General features: G+C 37.1%; 1 protein-coding gene across 1 annotated transcript in view; it reads right to left on the bottom strand.

Annotated features, from left to right (window-relative positions):
• Window positions 1–18,144, bottom strand: part of CUNH11orf65 (chromosome unknown C11orf65 homolog) — a 124,162-nt gene that overhangs the window by 53,593 nt on the left and 52,425 nt on the right. Inside the window, exon 3 of the mRNA XM_029207710.1 lies at window positions 10,511–10,603. Coding sequence (XP_029063543.1) covers window positions 10,511–10,603 — 93 coding nt within the window. The remainder of the gene's footprint in view (window positions 1–10,510; window positions 10,604–18,144) is intronic.

The raw sequence follows: 18,144 nt of genomic DNA, 5'->3' as shown, positions 1-18,144 counted from the left end.
GGCCAATCTTGCAGGGAACTCTAGAATGAATATTGCCCAATCTCAGTCTGGTTTTATATCCACTTCCCCACCGCCACTCCCACACATTACTCACTCACTAGGTACAGACTGTCCTGGAAGCAGCTGACTTAGGGTGATGCAGTTCTCTTCAGGAGACGCTGGAGGTTGTCTGCTGATCACACTCCCTCCAACTGTGTAATAAGTCTTCTTATGAAGAGGAATCTGGGTGGCACATCTCCATATTTCCACACATATTCATGTATTGGAGTCTCAATATTGTTAAGAAGTCAGTTTTCCTAAAATTGTTCTAAATATTCAATGCAATCCCAATAAAAATTCCAATAGATTTTTAAACATTTTTTTAAAATTGTGGTGAAACACACACAACTTAAATGTATCATTAGTGACATTTAGTACATTCACAATATTGTACTGACACTATTTCTAGAACATTTTCATCACTCCAAAAGGAAAACCTATACCAATTAAGCAGTCATTACCCATTCCCTCTCCCCACTAGCCCTTGGCAATCACTAATCTACTTTTTATCTTTTTTAAACAATATATATTTTCTATTTGTTTAGACATCCCCATGTATCTTCCTCCTCAGCCTCATCTTTTCCAGGATATGACTCTAAAGGCTGGAAGCTGGCCCAGCCCTGGGACTGCATGCAAGCAGATGAAACAAAGGCAAGCCTCTGCACAGGTTCCTCAAGGAACTGGCAGACAGGTCAAAATACACAACAACTATTTTTGAGAAAAATGTCTGTATTTCACACCATGGCCCCAGCAAGCCACACCAGGAATGTGATCCTTTGTGGAATATTACTCAGCCATAAAAAATGAAATAATGCCATTTGCAGCAACATGGATGCACCTAGAGATTATCATATAAGAGCAGTCAGTCAGATAGATAGAGCCAAATATCATATGATATCACTTATTTGTGGAATCTAATAAAAAATCATACAAATGAACTTAGTTACAAAAAAGAAACATATTCACAGATCTCGAAATCAAACTTATGCATACCAAATGGGAAACATGCAGGGAAGTGATAAATTGGGAGATTGATATTAACATATACACACTACTGTATATGAGGTAACTAATACGGACCTACTGTATAGCACAGGGAGCTCTACTCAATATTCTGTGGTGACCTACTTGGGGAAAGAATCCAAAAAAGAATAGATAAGTATATATATATATATATATGTGTGTGTGTGTATACATATATATATATACACACACACATATATATATGTAACTGAATTACTTTGCTGTACACCTGAAACTAACACAACACTGTAAATCAACTATACTTCAATAAAAATTAAAAAAAATACAAAGGTAGAAATTAGACCAATGGAACAGAAACAGATTCAGAAACAGACCCATATGTAAATTGTTACTTCATTTATGATAAAATGGCACTGCAGAATGGTGTATAATGGAGTGGATGTCTATATGGAAGAATATGAAAGTTGACTTCTCCCTCACACTATACACAAAAATTAATCCCAGTTGGATGGTAGATCTAAGTATGAAAGGCAAGTCAGTAAAGTTTATATAATATAAGAGTATTTTCATGACCTCGGGGTTGAGGTAGTTTATAAAAAAGCACCAATAATACAGAAAAAGATTGATAAATTGGACTACATTAAAATTAAGAACTTTGTTCATCAAACAATAGTCATGCTTCAAAATATTAACCTAGGAGCTGGGGAAAGTGGATAAAGTTGTAGATGAAAAAAAATTGGCCATGAAATGCTAATTCTTGAAGCTGGGTGTGGAGTATATGGTGGCTTATTACTTTATTCTTTCCAGTTTTGTATATGTTTAAAATTTTAAATTAAAAAAATCATTGGAGTGACTTCCCTGGTGGTCCAGCGGCTAAGACTCTGCACTCCCAATGCAGGGGGCCTGGGTTCAATCCCTGGTCAGGGAACTAGATCCCACACGCATGCCACAACTAAGAGTTCACATGCTGCAAGTAAAGATCCTGCATGCTGCAACTAAATAGCCCCCATGCTGCAACTAAAGAGCCTGCATGCAGCAATGAAGATCCTGCACACGGCAACTAAGACCCAATGCAGCCTAAAGAAATACATAAATATTTTAAAAAATCATTGGAAAGACTTTATTCAGATAGTACAAGTCAAATCATTGAGTGAAAAATATCTGTAACACAGATAACTAAAAAAGGGCTTGTATAAAGAGTACATAAAGAACAGGTAAAAACCAGTAAGAATAAGAGAGACAATACAGGTATAAAAGGCATGAAAAAAAAAAAAAAGCTGTCAGAAGTTCATCGAATTTGGTAGAGGGAGAGCTGAGCTGTTCAGTGTGGTAGTAGCTATTTAAAGCAACAAGCAGAAAAGGAAAGAATGCCTTGACTTTGAAGGTAACAAACAGGAGTCTAAAGAGCCTAAAACCAGAGGAAGCAAAAACTCCCCTTTCAGGAGGATGTTGTCTCACTGTTGAGAGAATCCTTTACAAAGGCTCTGGCAGTTTTATGTGTATGTATGTGTTTGTGGGGGTGGCGGGGGTGGGGAGAAATTGAGAGGGGAGGGTCAGAGTAAGCTGACTCGGAGTAAGGAAAGTGTCTTCAAGGTTTCCTGCATAAGGAGGTCTCATCAGAGATGCCTGAAGACTTCTGGCCATGGCCGCAGATAAAGAGACCTTGGAGGGGGACCTTCAAGATGGTGGAGGAGTAAGACGTGGAGATCACCTTCCTCCCCACAAATACATCAAAGATACATCTACATGTGGAACAGCTCTTACAGAACACCTACTGAACGCTGGCAGAAGACCTCAGACCTCCCAAAAGGCAAGAAACTCCCCACGTACCTGGGTAGGGCAAAAGAAAAAAGAAAAAACTGAGACAAAACAATAGGGATGGGACCTGCACTTCTGGGAGGGAGCTGTGAAGGAGGAAAGGTTTCCACACACTAGGAAGCCCCTTCACTGGCAGAGACGGGGTGTGTGTGTGGGGGGGTAGCTTCAGAGCCACGGAGGAGAGTGCAGCAACAGGGGTGCAGAGGGAAGAGCAGAGAGATTCACGCAGAGGATCGGTGCCGACCAGCACTCACCAGCCTGAGAGGCTTGTCTGCTCACCCGCCGGGGCGGGTGGGGGCTGGGAGCTGAGGCTTGGGCTTCGGAGGTCAGATTCCAGGGAGAGGACTGGGGTTGGCTGCGTGAACACAGCCTGAAGGGGGCTCGTGCGCCACAGCTAGCTGGGAGGGAGTCTGGGAAAAAGTCTGGACCTGCCGAAGAGGCAAGAGACCATGGTTTCGGGGTGCATGAGGAGAGAGGATTCAGATCACTACCTAAATGATAACAAATCATCCCAAAATTGAGGTGGTAGGCTTTGGGAGCAACTGTAGACTTAGGGTTTACTTTCTGTACCTAATTGGTTTCTGGTTTTATGTTTATCTTAGTTTAGTATTTAGAGCTTATTATTATTGGTAGATTTGTTTATTGATTTGGTTGCTCTCTTCTTTATATATATATATATGTATATATATTTTTCCTTTTCTCTTTTTTGTGAGTGTCTATGTGTGTGCTTCTTTGTGATTTTGTCTGTATAGCTTTGCTTTTACCATTTGTCCTAGGCTTCTGTCAGGTTTTTTTTTGGTAGTTTTAGCGATTGTTATCATTGGTGGATTTGTTTTTTGGTTTGGTTGCTCTCTTCTTTCTTTCTTTCCTTCTTTTATTTTTATTACTTATTTTTTATTTTTAATAATTTTTTATTTTATAAAAATAAAATTAATAAAAATAAATAAATTTATTTTTATTCATCTTTTTCTTTCTTTGTTTCTTTCTTTCTTTCTTCCTTTCTTGTTTGCTTGCTTGCTTGCTTTCTTGCTTTTTCCTCCCTTTACTTCTGAGCCGTGTGGCTGACAGAGTCTTGGTGCTCCAGCTGGGTGTCAGGCATAAACATCTGAGGTGGGAGAGCCGAGTTCAGGACATTGGTCCACCAGAGACCTCCCAGCCCCATGTAGTATCAAACGGCCAACCACCCCCAGCCCCCGCCGAGATCTCCATCCCAACGCTAAGACCCAGCTCCACTCAATGACCAGCAAGCTACAGTGCTGGACAACATATGCCAAAAAACTAGCAAGACAGGAACACAGCCCCACCCATTAGCAGAGAGGCTGCCTAAAATCATAAGTTTATAGACACTCCAAAACACATCACCATATGTGGTCCTGCCCATCAAAAAGACAAGATACAGCCTCATCCACCTGAACACAGCCACTACTCCCCTACACCGGGAAGCCTACACAACCCACTGAAACAAAGCCACTGGGGGCAGACACCAAAAACAACAGGGACTATGAACCTGCAGCCTGCAAAAAGGAGACCCCAAACACAGTAAGATAAGCAAAATAAGAAGACATAGAAAAACACAGCAGATGAAGGAACAAAATAAAAACCCACCAGACCAAACAAATGAAGAGGAAATAGGCAGTCTACCTGAAAAATAATTCAGAGTAATGATAGTAAAGATGATCCAAAATCTTGCAAATAGAATGGAGAAAATAAAAGAAACGTTTAACAAGGACGTAGAAGAACTAAAGGGCAAACAAACAATGATGAACAACAAAATAAATGAAATTAAAAATTCTCAAGAAGGAATCAATAGCAGAATAACTGAGGCAGAAGAACAGATAAGTGACGTGGAAGAAAAAAGAGTGGAAATAACTACCACAGAGCAGAATAAAGAAAAAAGAATGAAAAGAACTGAGGACAGTCTCGGAGACCTCTCAGACAACATTAAATGCACCAACATTCGAATTATAGGGGTCCCAGAAGAAGAAGAGAAAAAGAAAGGGACTGAGAAAATATATGAAGAGATTATAGTTGAAAACTTCCCTAATATAGGAAAGGAAATAGTTAATCAAGTCCAGGAAGCACAGAGAGTCTTATACAGGATAAATCCAAGGAGAAACATGCCAAGACACATATTAATCAACCTATCAAAAATTAAATGCAAAGAAAAATTATTAACAACAGCAAGGGAAAAGCAACAAATATCATACAAGGGAATCCCCATAAGGTTAACAGCTGATCTTTCAGCAGAAACTCTGTTGAAATCCAGAAGGGAAAGGCAGCACATATTTAAAGTGATGAAAGGGGAAGAACTACAACCAAGGTTACTCTGCCCAGCAAGGACCTCATTCAGATTTGAAGGAGAAAATAAAACCTTCACAGACAAGCAAAAGCTAAGAGAATTCAGCACCACCAAACCAGCTTTAGAACAAATGCTAAAGGAACTTCTCTCAGCAGGAAACACAAGATAAGGAAAAGACCTACAATAACAAACCCAAAACAATTAAGAAAATGGTAATAGGAACATACATATCAATAATTACCTTAAATGTAAATGGATTAAATGCTCCAACCAAAAGACATAGACTAGCTGAATGGATACAAAAACAAGACCCATATATATGCTGTCTAGAAGAGACCCACTTCAGACCTAGGGACACATACAGAATGAAAGTGAGGGGATGGAAAAAGATTTCCATGCAAATGGAAATCAGAAGAAAGATGGAGTAGCAATTTTCATATCAGACAAAACAGACTTTAAAATAAAGACTATTACAAGAGACAAAGAAGGACACTACATAATGATTAAGGGATCAATCCAAAAAGAAGATATAACAATTGTAGATATTTATGCACCCATCATAGGAGCACTTCAATACATAAGGCAAATGCTAACAGCCATAAAAGGGGAAATCAACAGTAATACAATCATAGTAGGGGACTTTAACACTCCACTTTCACCAATGGACAGATCATCTAAAATGAAAATAAATAGGAAACACATGCTTTAAATGATACTTTAAACACAATGGACTTAATTAATATTTATAGGACATTCCATCCAAAAACAACAGAATACACTTTCTTCTCAAGTGTTCATGGAACATTCTCCAGGATAGATCATATCTTGGGTCACAGATCAAGCCTTGGTGAATTTAAGAAAATTGAAATCATATCTTTCCTGATCACAATACTATAAGACTGGATATCAATTACAGGAAAAAATCTGTTAAAAAATACAAACACATGGAGGCTAAACAATACACTACTAAATAGCCAGGAGATCACTGAAGAAAAAGAGGAAATCAAGAAATACCTAGAAACAAATGACAATGAAAACATGATGGCCCAAAACCTATGGGATGTAGCAAAACCAGTTTTAAGAGGGAAGTTTATAGCAATACAATCCTACATCAAGAAATAAGAAACATCTCAAACAAACAACCTAACCTTACACTCAAAGCAATTAGAGAAAGAAGAACAAAAAAACCCCCAAAGTTAGCAGAAGGAAAGAAATCATAAAGGTCAGGTCAGTAATAAATGAAAAAGAAATGAAGAAAACAATTAGCAAAGATCAATAAAACTAAAAGCTTGTTCTTTGAGAAGATCAACAAAATTGATAAACGGTTAGCCAGACTTATCAAGAAAAGAAGGGAGAAGACTGAAATCAATAGAATTAGAAATGAAAAAGGAGAAGTAACAACTGACACTGCAGAAATACAAAGGATCATGAGAGATTACTACAAGCAACTGTATGCCAATAAATTGGGCAACATGGAAGAAATGGACAAATTCTTAGAAAAGCACAACCTTCCGAGACTGAAGGAGGAAGAAATAGAAAATATAAACAGACCAATCACAAGCACTGTGATTAGAAATCTTCCAACACACAAAAGCCCAGGACCAGATGGCTTCACAGGGGAATTCTATCAAACATTTAGAGAACAGCTAACACCTATTCTTCTCAAACTCTTCCAAAATATACCAAAGGGAGGAACACTCCCAAACTCATTCTATGAGGCCACAATCACCCTGATACCAAAGGCATACAAAGATGTTACAAAAAAAAAGAAAACTACAGGCCAATATCACTAGTGAACAAGATGCAAATGTCCTCAACAAAATACTAGCAAACAGAATCCAAAAGCACATTAAAAGGATCATACATTGTGATCAAGTTGGGTTTATCCCAGGAGTGCAAGGATTCTTCAATTACACAAATCAATCAGTGTGATACTCCATATTAACAAATTGAATGATAAAAAACATATGATCATCTCAATAGATGCAGAAAAAGCTTTTGACAAAATTCAACACCCATTTATGATAAAAACCCTCCAGAAAGTAGGCATAGAGGGAACGTACCTCAACATAATAAAGGCCGTATATGACAAACCCACAGCCAACATCGTCCTTAAAGGTGAAAAACTGAAACCATTCCCACTAAGATCAGGAGCAAGACAAGGTTGCCCACTCTCACCACTCTTATTCAGCATAGTTTTGGAATTTTTAGCCTCAGCAATCAGAAAAGAAAAAGAAATAAAAGGAAACCAAATCAGAAAAGAAGAAATAAAGCTGTCACTCTTTGCAGATGACATGATACTATACATAGAGAATCCTAAAAATGCTCCCAGAAAACTACTAGAGCTAATCAATGAATTTGGAAAGGTAGCAGGATACAAAATTAATGCACAGAAAGCTCCTGCATGCCTATACATCAATGATGAAAAATCTAAAAGAGTAATTAAGGAAACACCCCCATTTACCACTGCAACAAAAAGAATAAAATACCTAGCAATAAACCTATCGAAGGAGACAAAAGATCTGTATGCAGAAAAATATAAGACACTGATGAGGAAATTAAAGATGATACAAACAGATGGAGAGATATACCATATTCTTTGATTGGAAGAATCAACACTGTGAAAATGACTCTACTACCCAAAGCAATCTACAGATTCAGTACAATCCCTATGAAACTACCAATGGCACATTTTACAGAACTAGAACAAAAATTTCACAATTTGTATGGAAACACAAAAGACCCTGAACAGCCAAAGCTTTCTTGAGAAAGAAAAACGGAGCTGGAAGAATCAGGCTCCTGGACTTCAGACTATACTTCAAAGCTACAGTCATGCAGAAAATATGGTACTGGCACAAAAACAGAAATATAGATCAATGGAACAGGATAGAAAGCCCAAGGATAAACACATGCACATATGGTCACCTTATTTTTGATAAAGGAGGCAAGAATATACAATGGAGAAAAGACAGCCTCTTCAATAAGTGGTGCTGGGAAAACTGGACAGCTACATGTAAAAGAATGAATTTAGAACACTCCCTAACACCATACACAAAAATAAACTCCAAATGGATTAAAGACCTAAATGTAAGGCCAGACACTATAAAACTCTTAGAGGAAAACATAGGCAGAACACTCTATGACATAAATCACTGCAAGATCGTTTTGACCCACCTCCTAGAGAAATGGAAATAAAAACAAAAATAAACAAATGAGACCTAATGAAACTTAAAAGCTTTTGCACAGCAAAGGAAACGATAAACAAGATGAAAACACAACCCTCAGAATGGGAGAAAATATTTGCAAATGAAGCAATTGGCAAAGGATTAATCTCCAAAATTTATAACAGCTCATGCAGCTCAATATCAAAAAAACAAACAACCAAATCCAAAAATGGGCAGAAGACCTAAACAGACATTTCTCCAAAGAAGATATAGATTGCCAACAAACACATGAAAGGATGCTCAGCATCACTAATCATTAGAGAAATGCAAATCAAAACTACAATGAGGTATCACTTCACACCAGTCAGAATGGCCATCATCAAAAAATCTACAAACAATAAATGCTGGAGAGGGTGTGGAGAAAAGGGAACCCACTTGCACTGTTGGTGGGAATGTAAATTGATACAGCCACTACGGAAAACAGTATGGAGGTTCCTTATAAAACTAAAAATAGAACTACCATATGACCCAGCAATCGCAGTACTGGGCATATACCCTGAGAAAACCATAATTCAAAAAGTCATGTACCACAATGTTCATTGCAGATCTATTTACAGTAGCCAGGACATGGAAGCAACCTAAGTGTCCATCGACAGATGAATGGTTAAAGAGGATGTGACACTTATATACAATGGAATATTACTCAGCTATAAAAAGAAACGAAATTGCGTTATTTGTAGTGAGGTGGATGGACCTAGAGACTGTGATACAGAGTGAAGTAAGTCAGAAAGAGAAAAACAAATACCGTATGCTAACTCATATATATGGAATATTAAAAAAAGGTTCTGAAGAACTAGGGGCAGGACAGGAATAAAGACGCAGACGTAGAGAATAGACTTGAGGACATGGGGAGATGTAAGTGTATGTTGGGACGAAGTGAGAGAGTGGCATGGTCATATATACACTATCTAATGTAAAATAGATAGCTAGTGGGAAGCAGCCGCATAGCACAAGGAGATCAGTTTGGTGCTTTGTGTCCACCTAGAGGGGTGGCATAGGGAGGGTGGGAGGGAGACGCAAGAGGGAGGAGGTATGGGAATATATTTATATCTATAGCTGATTCACTGTTATACAGCAGAAACTAACACACCATTGTAAAGCAATTATACTCCAATAAAAATACTTTAAAAAAAAGAGAGAGAGATCTAGGAGTGAAGGCTTTTGGGGCTAGGAAAATATGCCTAAATTCGTGGACAGAGAGGGTCCTGAGTCCTTGTCTGCAACTCCCTTCAGTGACTGTAATGCACTGACTCTGTACCAAGTCTAGTGTGAGGTGAGGATAGCTTTCCCTTGTGAGTCCTGTCAGGTAAAGGCTTTGTAATTGCCTGTGGTCAGGCCTGAAAAATCACATATAGAATTTTAATCAGAAGCACAACTCCTCAAAAAGATGCTCAACTTCATTAGTAATCAGAGAAATGCAAATTAAAAACTGACAATATTAAGTGTTGCTGAGGATGTAGAGCACCAAGAATTCCCAAAGGTTGCTGACAGTGAACATAAATTAATACAATAACTTTGGAAAATAGTTTGGCATATCCTTCCATCCAGCAATTCTGAATCTAGGTTGAATAGAAACCAAAAGAAATTTGTGGACCTGTTAGCCAGGAGGCATGAGTAAGAATAGTTCCAAAAGCAGCCGTTATAATAGCCACAAACTAGAAAATGTCCAAATGTCAATCTGTTGTAGAATGAATAAATAGCAGTATATGCATAAAATGGAATACTACCAACATTTTTATGAAATGAATGAAGTTTAGGTTCACAAACAATGTTGAATGAACAAAGCTAGATACAAAAGTATATTATAGGATTCTATTTATATGTAGCTTTAAAACAGAAAACTAAAGTATAGTGGTAGGATTCAAAATAGGGTTTACCTTTTGGAAGAAGAGAGTCGGCAGTGATTTGCAGGGCACCCAAAGGTAATGGTTTGAAGTATGAAAACGTTGATCTGGGTGAATGTTACACAGGGGTTTGCTTGTGATGATTCAGTTGTTATAAATTTATGTTTTATGAACTTTCTATATGTGTGTAATATTTTAATTTAAAAAGTTAAAAAAAAGAAATACAAGCACATTGAATTTATAAAGTAGCCACACATTTTTAAGGGGGGAAAATATATTGTATCAATAAATAATGTCCTTACCTCTTTAGGATTAATGTATTTCAGTATCTGACGTGGCTCCCCTTGTCTTCTTATATTAATCAGACTTTTAAAGTGTTGGAATACAGCGACATTCTAAAGGTTCAAACACATAAGATTTTACGGTCAAAACTGGGTTTTCTACCTCTAATTAGCTTTTTGCCTAATTAGGGCAAAATGAGTAAAAATCACAAAATAGATTTTACATATGTAAACTAGATTTTAGAAATATTATCCAATCAAGGTTTGCTTTGATAAGTCAGGCAATATTGGTATTATTCTCACAAAGAGTTTTACCCTTAAATTTGTAATGGTATCACTAGCAACTATAAATAAAATATCCAAAATTTTGGTTGGGTCACTTTCGTATACTCCAGTGTAATCTAGGAGAAAGACAAAATACAGCCTAGTGGTTAAGAACACTGAGCATGGCATAATATTGTCTGGGCTCAAGTGTTAGTAATTACTAGCTGTGTGATCCTGAACAAGTTGCTTAACTTCTATGATCAGTTTCTTATCTAAAATATGAGAATGACAGTACTATTTCATACAGCTATGGTTAGGAATAAATGAGCCAAAATTTGTAAAGCACTTAGGACAACTTCTGGCATAAAAAAGCACTCAATAAGTATTATCTATTATTGTCATTACAGAATCCTCCTCATTCCTGTGGTAATTCCACTGATTTACAAACCCTATCTACTTTTATTGTTAGTGCAAATTTAGTCAAACAACTGCAAGCAATTCTTCTATCTTGGAAAGCTATCTTTGGTAACCCTCTCCTGCCTTATCCCTCCCAAAAACCTTAATAACTCTTGGTAAACATTCCCTGACCCCTCAGTTTGCTTATATTAAATCAAATCAAATAAATACAAGTTGAAGTAATCCATAATACTAATATAACAATTTGAAGTCCCATTGCAATTGCCTGTGGAAGATGGTGCAGCTCACCTCAACACAAATAATATTCTTTCTGAAAGGAAGATGTAATTTCTTAAGTAAAACCCCAAATTGAGTATCAAGAAAAATTTATGATGGTTTAAAATCTGAATAGTATCTTCTAAACTTGTAGATTATTGTATCAAACCACCCTCAAATTTAGTGACTTAAAGCAACAACTGCTTTCTGTGGGTTGACGGGGAACTTCTATTCTTGCTTGGACTCATGTATTTGGCTGTAGTCAGTTGCCAGATCAGCTGGAGATGGGTGATTTAATATGGTCTCACACACATATACTGGGTCTTCAGCTTGGATTGTTGGAACCTCTGTGATGGCTGGGCTTTTCTCTCCATACAGACTTTCAGTTTAGAGTTTCTTCACAGCATGTACATTTCAAAGTACGAGAGAGAGAGAGAGAGAGAGAGACAGAGAGAGAGAGAGAGAGAGAGAGAGAGATGGAGAGAGGGAGAGAGAAAGAGACAGAGAGAGACAGAGTAGAAATTGCAAGGCTTCTCAAGACCTTGTCTTGGAAGTCACACAGCATCACTTAGTTTGAATTCTATTGGTCAAACTCAGGACCTAGCAGGCCTCAGGAGGTCAAGTGCAAAGTGTGACCCATAGGAAGTTCCATATATAATATACAGCCTCACTCAGGGGTAGCTCTGAAGAGAAATACTTACAGGGGACAGAACTTCAAGCACCATACCTGTTGTATATTATGCCTGGAAGAAAAGATGGCCAGAGGTACAGATCTACAGATGGGCAATAACTGGTGGCTTTGCTGGATGGTCAGGGATTTGGAAATAACCTGGTTAGAAAGCTTTTGTGGAAGAGGTCAGAACCCTCCAAATGGGCACCAAGTGTGAAGACATTTGTGTCCCATGTCAATTCTCATCAAAGAGCAATCTCAGCAGAGAAGAATATTAATAATCAAGTAAGCAAGATGACCCATTCTTTGGAGTCAGTCTATTTCCCTAGCCACTGCTCTCCTTGCCCAATGGGCTCATGAACAAAGTGGCCATGGCAACAGGAATGGAGGAGTGGAGGTTATTCGGGATCAGCAACATGGATTTTTATGCACTATATCTGGCTACAACTACTGCTGAGTGCCCACTGTGCCAAAGCAGAGACCAACACTGAGCCCCTGATATGGCATCATTCCTTGAGGGAATTAGCCAGCTTCTTGTGGCACATTGATTAGTTGGAACACTTCTATTATGGAAGGGGTAACTCTTGATTCTCATTGGAATTGATAATTTACACTCCTGGGTACAAAATATTTCTACAAAAACCACTATCTGTGTACCTTCAAAATGTTTTATTCACTTGTCATTATATTCTGCATAGCATTGCTTCTGATCAGAGAACTTGCTTCAGAGCAAATGCAGCACATCAATGGGCCTATGCTCATGAAATTCACTGACATTACCTTGTTCCCCATCACCCTAAAGCACTTGGCCTGGTGGAATGGCATTTTGGAGACTCAGTTACAGTTAGAGTTCCACTGACAACACTTTTCAGGCTACAGTGATGTCCTTCATGTTATAGAATATGATCTGAATCTATGCCAGCCAGCATTTATGAGTTTGAAAATTAAAGGGTGGAAATTAAAGTGGCTCCCTCTCAATATTATCTCTAATAATCCACTAGTGAAAATTTTGCTTCCTTTCCTTGTACCTTTGGGTTCTGTGGATATAAAGGCCTTAGAACCCACAGGAGGAAGGCTTCCACCAAGGTACACACCAACAGTTCCATTAAAATGGAAGCTGATACTGTCACCTGGCCATTTTGAGTTCCTCATGCCAGTGAACCACCACACCAAAAAAAATGAGGGGACCTTATAATTGGGAAAATAAAGAGTCTGTATAAGTCAAAGAGGAGACAGAAGAGTCAGCACCAGAGTGATGTGATGTGAGACATACTTGGTAGGTCATTGCTGGCTTTGAAAATGGAAGGAGACCATGAGCCAAGGAATGTGGGCAGCCACTAAAGGCTGGAAAAGGCATGAAAACAAATTCTTCCCTAGAGCTTCCAGAAAGAATGCAGCATTGCTGACATCTTGATTTTAGCCCAGTGAGATCCATTTCAGATTTTGGCCTCCAGAATTGTATGATAATAATTTTTTGTTGTTTAAAGCTACTAAGGTTTTGGCAGTTGTTATAGCAGCAGTAGGAAATAAATATAAGTGCTTAACCTTGTATCTAGTATTTATATGACAAGATATCATAGGTGGAGTATGACTTAGCAGGAAGAGAAATAAAAATGATTGAAAGATAAATAAAATTACTTTGGGGAAGAGGATTTGTTTGTTTTAATCTATATGAGGGATAGTTGTATCACGTTAGGTGGAAGCATAATTTTAATATTGACATTATTTGGAAGTTAAATATGGTTAGAAGAAGTATGCTAGGGTAACAAGGCATGGACTCTGCTGGATTATTCTATTGTCAACTTATTCAAGCAGGACAAAAAATGAAAATGACACATAGGCACATCGAATTTAAACTGCTAAAAACAAAACATAGAGGCAATTTAAAAGCATCCAGACAATAAAAGACACATTACTTTCAGGGTTGAAAGAGTAAAACTGGTCCTTGATTTTTTTTTTTTAACAGAAACCATGGAATCCAGAATAGAATGGAATGTCATATTTAAGGTGCTAAGGGGGAAAAAAAAACCCAGAATGTGATAACTTAGATTTCTATCATGTTGATAATATTCTTCAAAAACAAAAGTGAAATAAAGATGTTTTCAGACAAACAAAAGCTGAAAGAATTTTTCACAGGAGATCTGCCCTACGACAACTACTGTAGGGAATACCTTATGTTGCAGGAAAGTAATACCATAGGGAAACACAGAACTGTAGGGAGGAATGAAGGTCCCTGGAAGGTGTAAATATCTGGAGAAATAAAAATGAATACTGAACATATGGACACCAAGGGGAGAATGTGGGGGGTGAGGTGGGATGAATTGGGAGATTGGGACTGACATATATACACTAATATGTATAAAACAGATAACTAATAAGAACCTGCTGTATAGCACAGGTAACTCTACTTCATTTCACTGTACAGTAGAAACTAACACAACATTGTAAAACAACTATACCCCTATAAAAATAAATAAATAAATAAATAAAAAATGAATACTGAAATTAAAGGAGACATAAATAAATGGAAAGACATACTGTGTTCATGGATTGGAAGACTTAATATTGGTAAGATGAAAATATTACCCAAAGTAATCTACAGATTCAGTGCAATCCCTATCAAAATTCCAATGTCACTTTTAAAAGACATATAAAAGTACATTCTAAAATTCATGTGGAATCTCAAGGGCCCCCAAATAGCCAGGCACATCCTGATGTCAATACTTGCTACAAAACAGTTTGGCATTGGCATTAGGACAAGCATAAGACCAATGGAATGAATAGAGAACCCAAAAATATACTCCTACATATATAATTGACTTTGACAAGGGTGCCAAAATTATTAATGGGGAAAGGACAGTCTTTTCAACAAATAATGCTGGGAAAACTGGATATCCACATACAAAATAATGAAATTGGACATTAATGCAAAGTGGATCAAAGACCTAAAAATGAGAGCTGCAACCTAAAACTCTTAGAAGAAAATATAAGAGAAAAGCTTCATGACATTGAATTTGGCAATGATTTATTGGACATTACCCTGCAAGCACAGCAACTAAAGAAAAACAAGGATAGAGTGGACTATATCAAAATTTAAAACTTTTGTGTGGCAGAGGACACAGTCAAGAGGCTGAAAGGGCAATCCACAGAATGGAAGAAAATATTTGCAAAGCAGATATTCGATAAGGGGTTAATATCCAAAATATGTAAAGAACCCCCACATCACAACAATAAAAACAACAAATAACCCAATTCAAAGATGGGCAAAAGTCTCAAATACTCATTTCTCCAGAGAAATTTATGAATGGTCAATAAATACATAAAAAGATGCTCAACATCAATAGTCATTAAGGAAATCAAAATCAAAATCACAATGAGATACAACTTCACATCCATTAGGATGGCTATCATAAAAAAATAGAAAATAAGTTTTGGCAAGAGTGTAGAGAAATTGGAAACTGTGTGCATTGCTAGTGAAAATGTAAAATGGTGCTGCCACAATGGAAAACATTTTGATCATTCCTCAAAAATTTAAACATAGAATTGCAATATGATTCGTACTTCTACTTCTAGATATGAACCCGAAAGAATTGAAAGAGGTACTCAAACAGATACTTATACAACAATTTTCATAGCAGCATTATTCACAATAGCCAAAATATGTAAACAACCCAAAATCTGTTAAAAGGGAGTGGATAAACAAAACATAGTATATAAATGCAATGGAATATTATTCAGCCTTTAAAAGGAATGAAATTCTGATGCATGCTATAAATTAGATGAAACTTGAAAACATTATACTAAATGAAATAGCAGAGACAAAAGGACAAATGTACTTATACAAACTACCTAGAATAGACAAATTCATGGATACAGAAAGTAAAATAGAGGTTACCATGGCCTAGGGGGCAGTGGAGGATGGAGAGTTATTGTTTAGTGGATACAGGAGGTTCTGTTTGAGATTATGAAAAAGTTCTAGAAGTGGATAGTGGAAATGGCTACACGACGTTGTAAATGTAATTAATGTCACTAAACTGTACACCTAAAAGTGGTTATTATGGTAAATTTTATGTTATGCATATTTACCACAATAAAAAGTAAATACTAATTGTTTAAGGCAATAAAAATAACGTCTTCTTATATTTAAAACAAAAATGTAAATGAAAACTGACAACAAATAGCACAAAAGGGAAAGACGATAAAGGGAGTTAACCCATTTTAAGATTCTTGCATTGTTCTGGAAAGGGTAAAAGTACTAACTTAATGTAGGCATTAATTAGTCAAGGATGCATATTGTAAACTCTAAGTTACCCCATTAAGATAATATGTAACTGTTATGGTAATCTACTGCTGTGTAGCAAACTACCCCCAAAACTTAGTGATGTAAAACAACCACCATTTTATTATGCTCACAATTATGGGTTGCAAATTATGGTAGGGCAGAGTAGGGATGTCTGGTCTCACTTTCACAGTGACTGAGACTTCATCTGAGATGGATTACAAAGCTGGGAATGGCTGGGATGACTCAAGTGGGGCCCTATGTCAGGGGCCTCAATTCTAGCTATCAGGCTTGTTTCTTGGTTCTTTTTCTGTTTTATCTGCTGGGGAAGGAATATTGAAAATGGCTTTTTCAATTATGTATCTTGTAAGTGGGATGGAATAGCTGATAAATCTGGGGATGGCCAATCACCAATCTCTGTAGACAGCCTTTCCATTAGGCTAGCTTGGCATGGCAGTTTCAGGGTTGTTGTACCTTGTGGCTGGCTTCATCCAGAATGAGCATTCCATGACACAGACATGGACACTGCAATGCTTCTTTTTTATGGCCACACCACATGGCTTGCAGGATCTTAGTTCCCTGACCAGGGATTGAAACTGGGTCACCTGCAATGCTTTTTTTTTTTTTTTTTTTCTTTTTAAGCTGGGCACTGTCTTTATTTTTATTTTTTTAACATCTTTATTGGGGTATAATTGCTTTACAATGGTGTGTTAGTTTCTGCTTTATAACAAACTGAATCAGCTATACATATACATATATCCCCATATCTTCTCCCTCTTTCATCTCCCTCCCACCCTCCCTATCCCACCCCCAAGTTGTCACAAAGCACCGAGCTGATCTCTCTGTGCTATGTGGCAGCTTCTTACTAGCTATCTATTTTACATTTGGTAGTACATATAAGTCCATGCCAATCTCTCACTTGGTCCCAGCTTACCCTTCCCCCTCCCCATGTCCTCATGTCCATTCTCTACATCTGCATCTTTACTCCTGTCCTGCCCCTAGGTTCTTCAGAACCACATATATATATATATATATATACATATATACATATATATGTGTATATATGTACATATATATGCGTATATATATATACACACATATATATATATATATTTTAGATTCCATATATATGTGTAAGCACACAGTATTTGTTTTCTGCTTTCTGACTTAGTTCACTCTGTATGACAGATTCTAGGTCCATCCACATCACTACAAATAACTCAATTTTGTTTCTTTTTATGGATAATATTCCATTGTATATATGTGCCACATCTTCTTTATCCATTCATCTGTTGATGGACACTTAGGTTGCTTCCATGTCCTGGCTATTGTAAATAGAGCTGCAGAGAACATTGTGGTACATGACTCTTTTTGAATTATGGTTTTCTCAGGGTATATGCCCAGTAGTGGGATTGCTAGGTCGTACAGTAGTTCTATTTTTAGTTTTTTAAGGAACCTCCATACTGTTCTCCATATTTATTACCTAAGTTTAGAGGTCCCAGTATGTCATGTTCTATTTTATTGGTTTTAGTGGTAAAGCAAGCCTATAATAGCCTAAATAAAAGGAAGAAGATTGCCCCTAACCTCTCAACAGAAAGAGTAGCAAATAATTTATGAACATCTTAAATCAATCAAAATAACCAAAAATTAATACAGAAGAAAATAATGATATATTAAAATCATTTAAATAATACAAAGAAATGGGAAACAGGAAAAATATATGAAGAACAGATGATAAGTAGAAAAGCAACAGCAATATGGCAGACTTAA

Source organism: Monodon monoceros, unplaced genomic scaffold (assembly GCF_005190385.1).
Source record: "Monodon monoceros isolate NGI ecotype Baffin Bay Population unplaced genomic scaffold, NGI_Narwhal_1 Super_Scaffold_7, whole genome shotgun sequence".
NCBI lineage: Eukaryota > Metazoa > Chordata > Mammalia > Artiodactyla > Monodontidae > Monodon > Monodon monoceros.
This window is presented reverse-complemented; position numbering and strand designations above follow the sequence as displayed.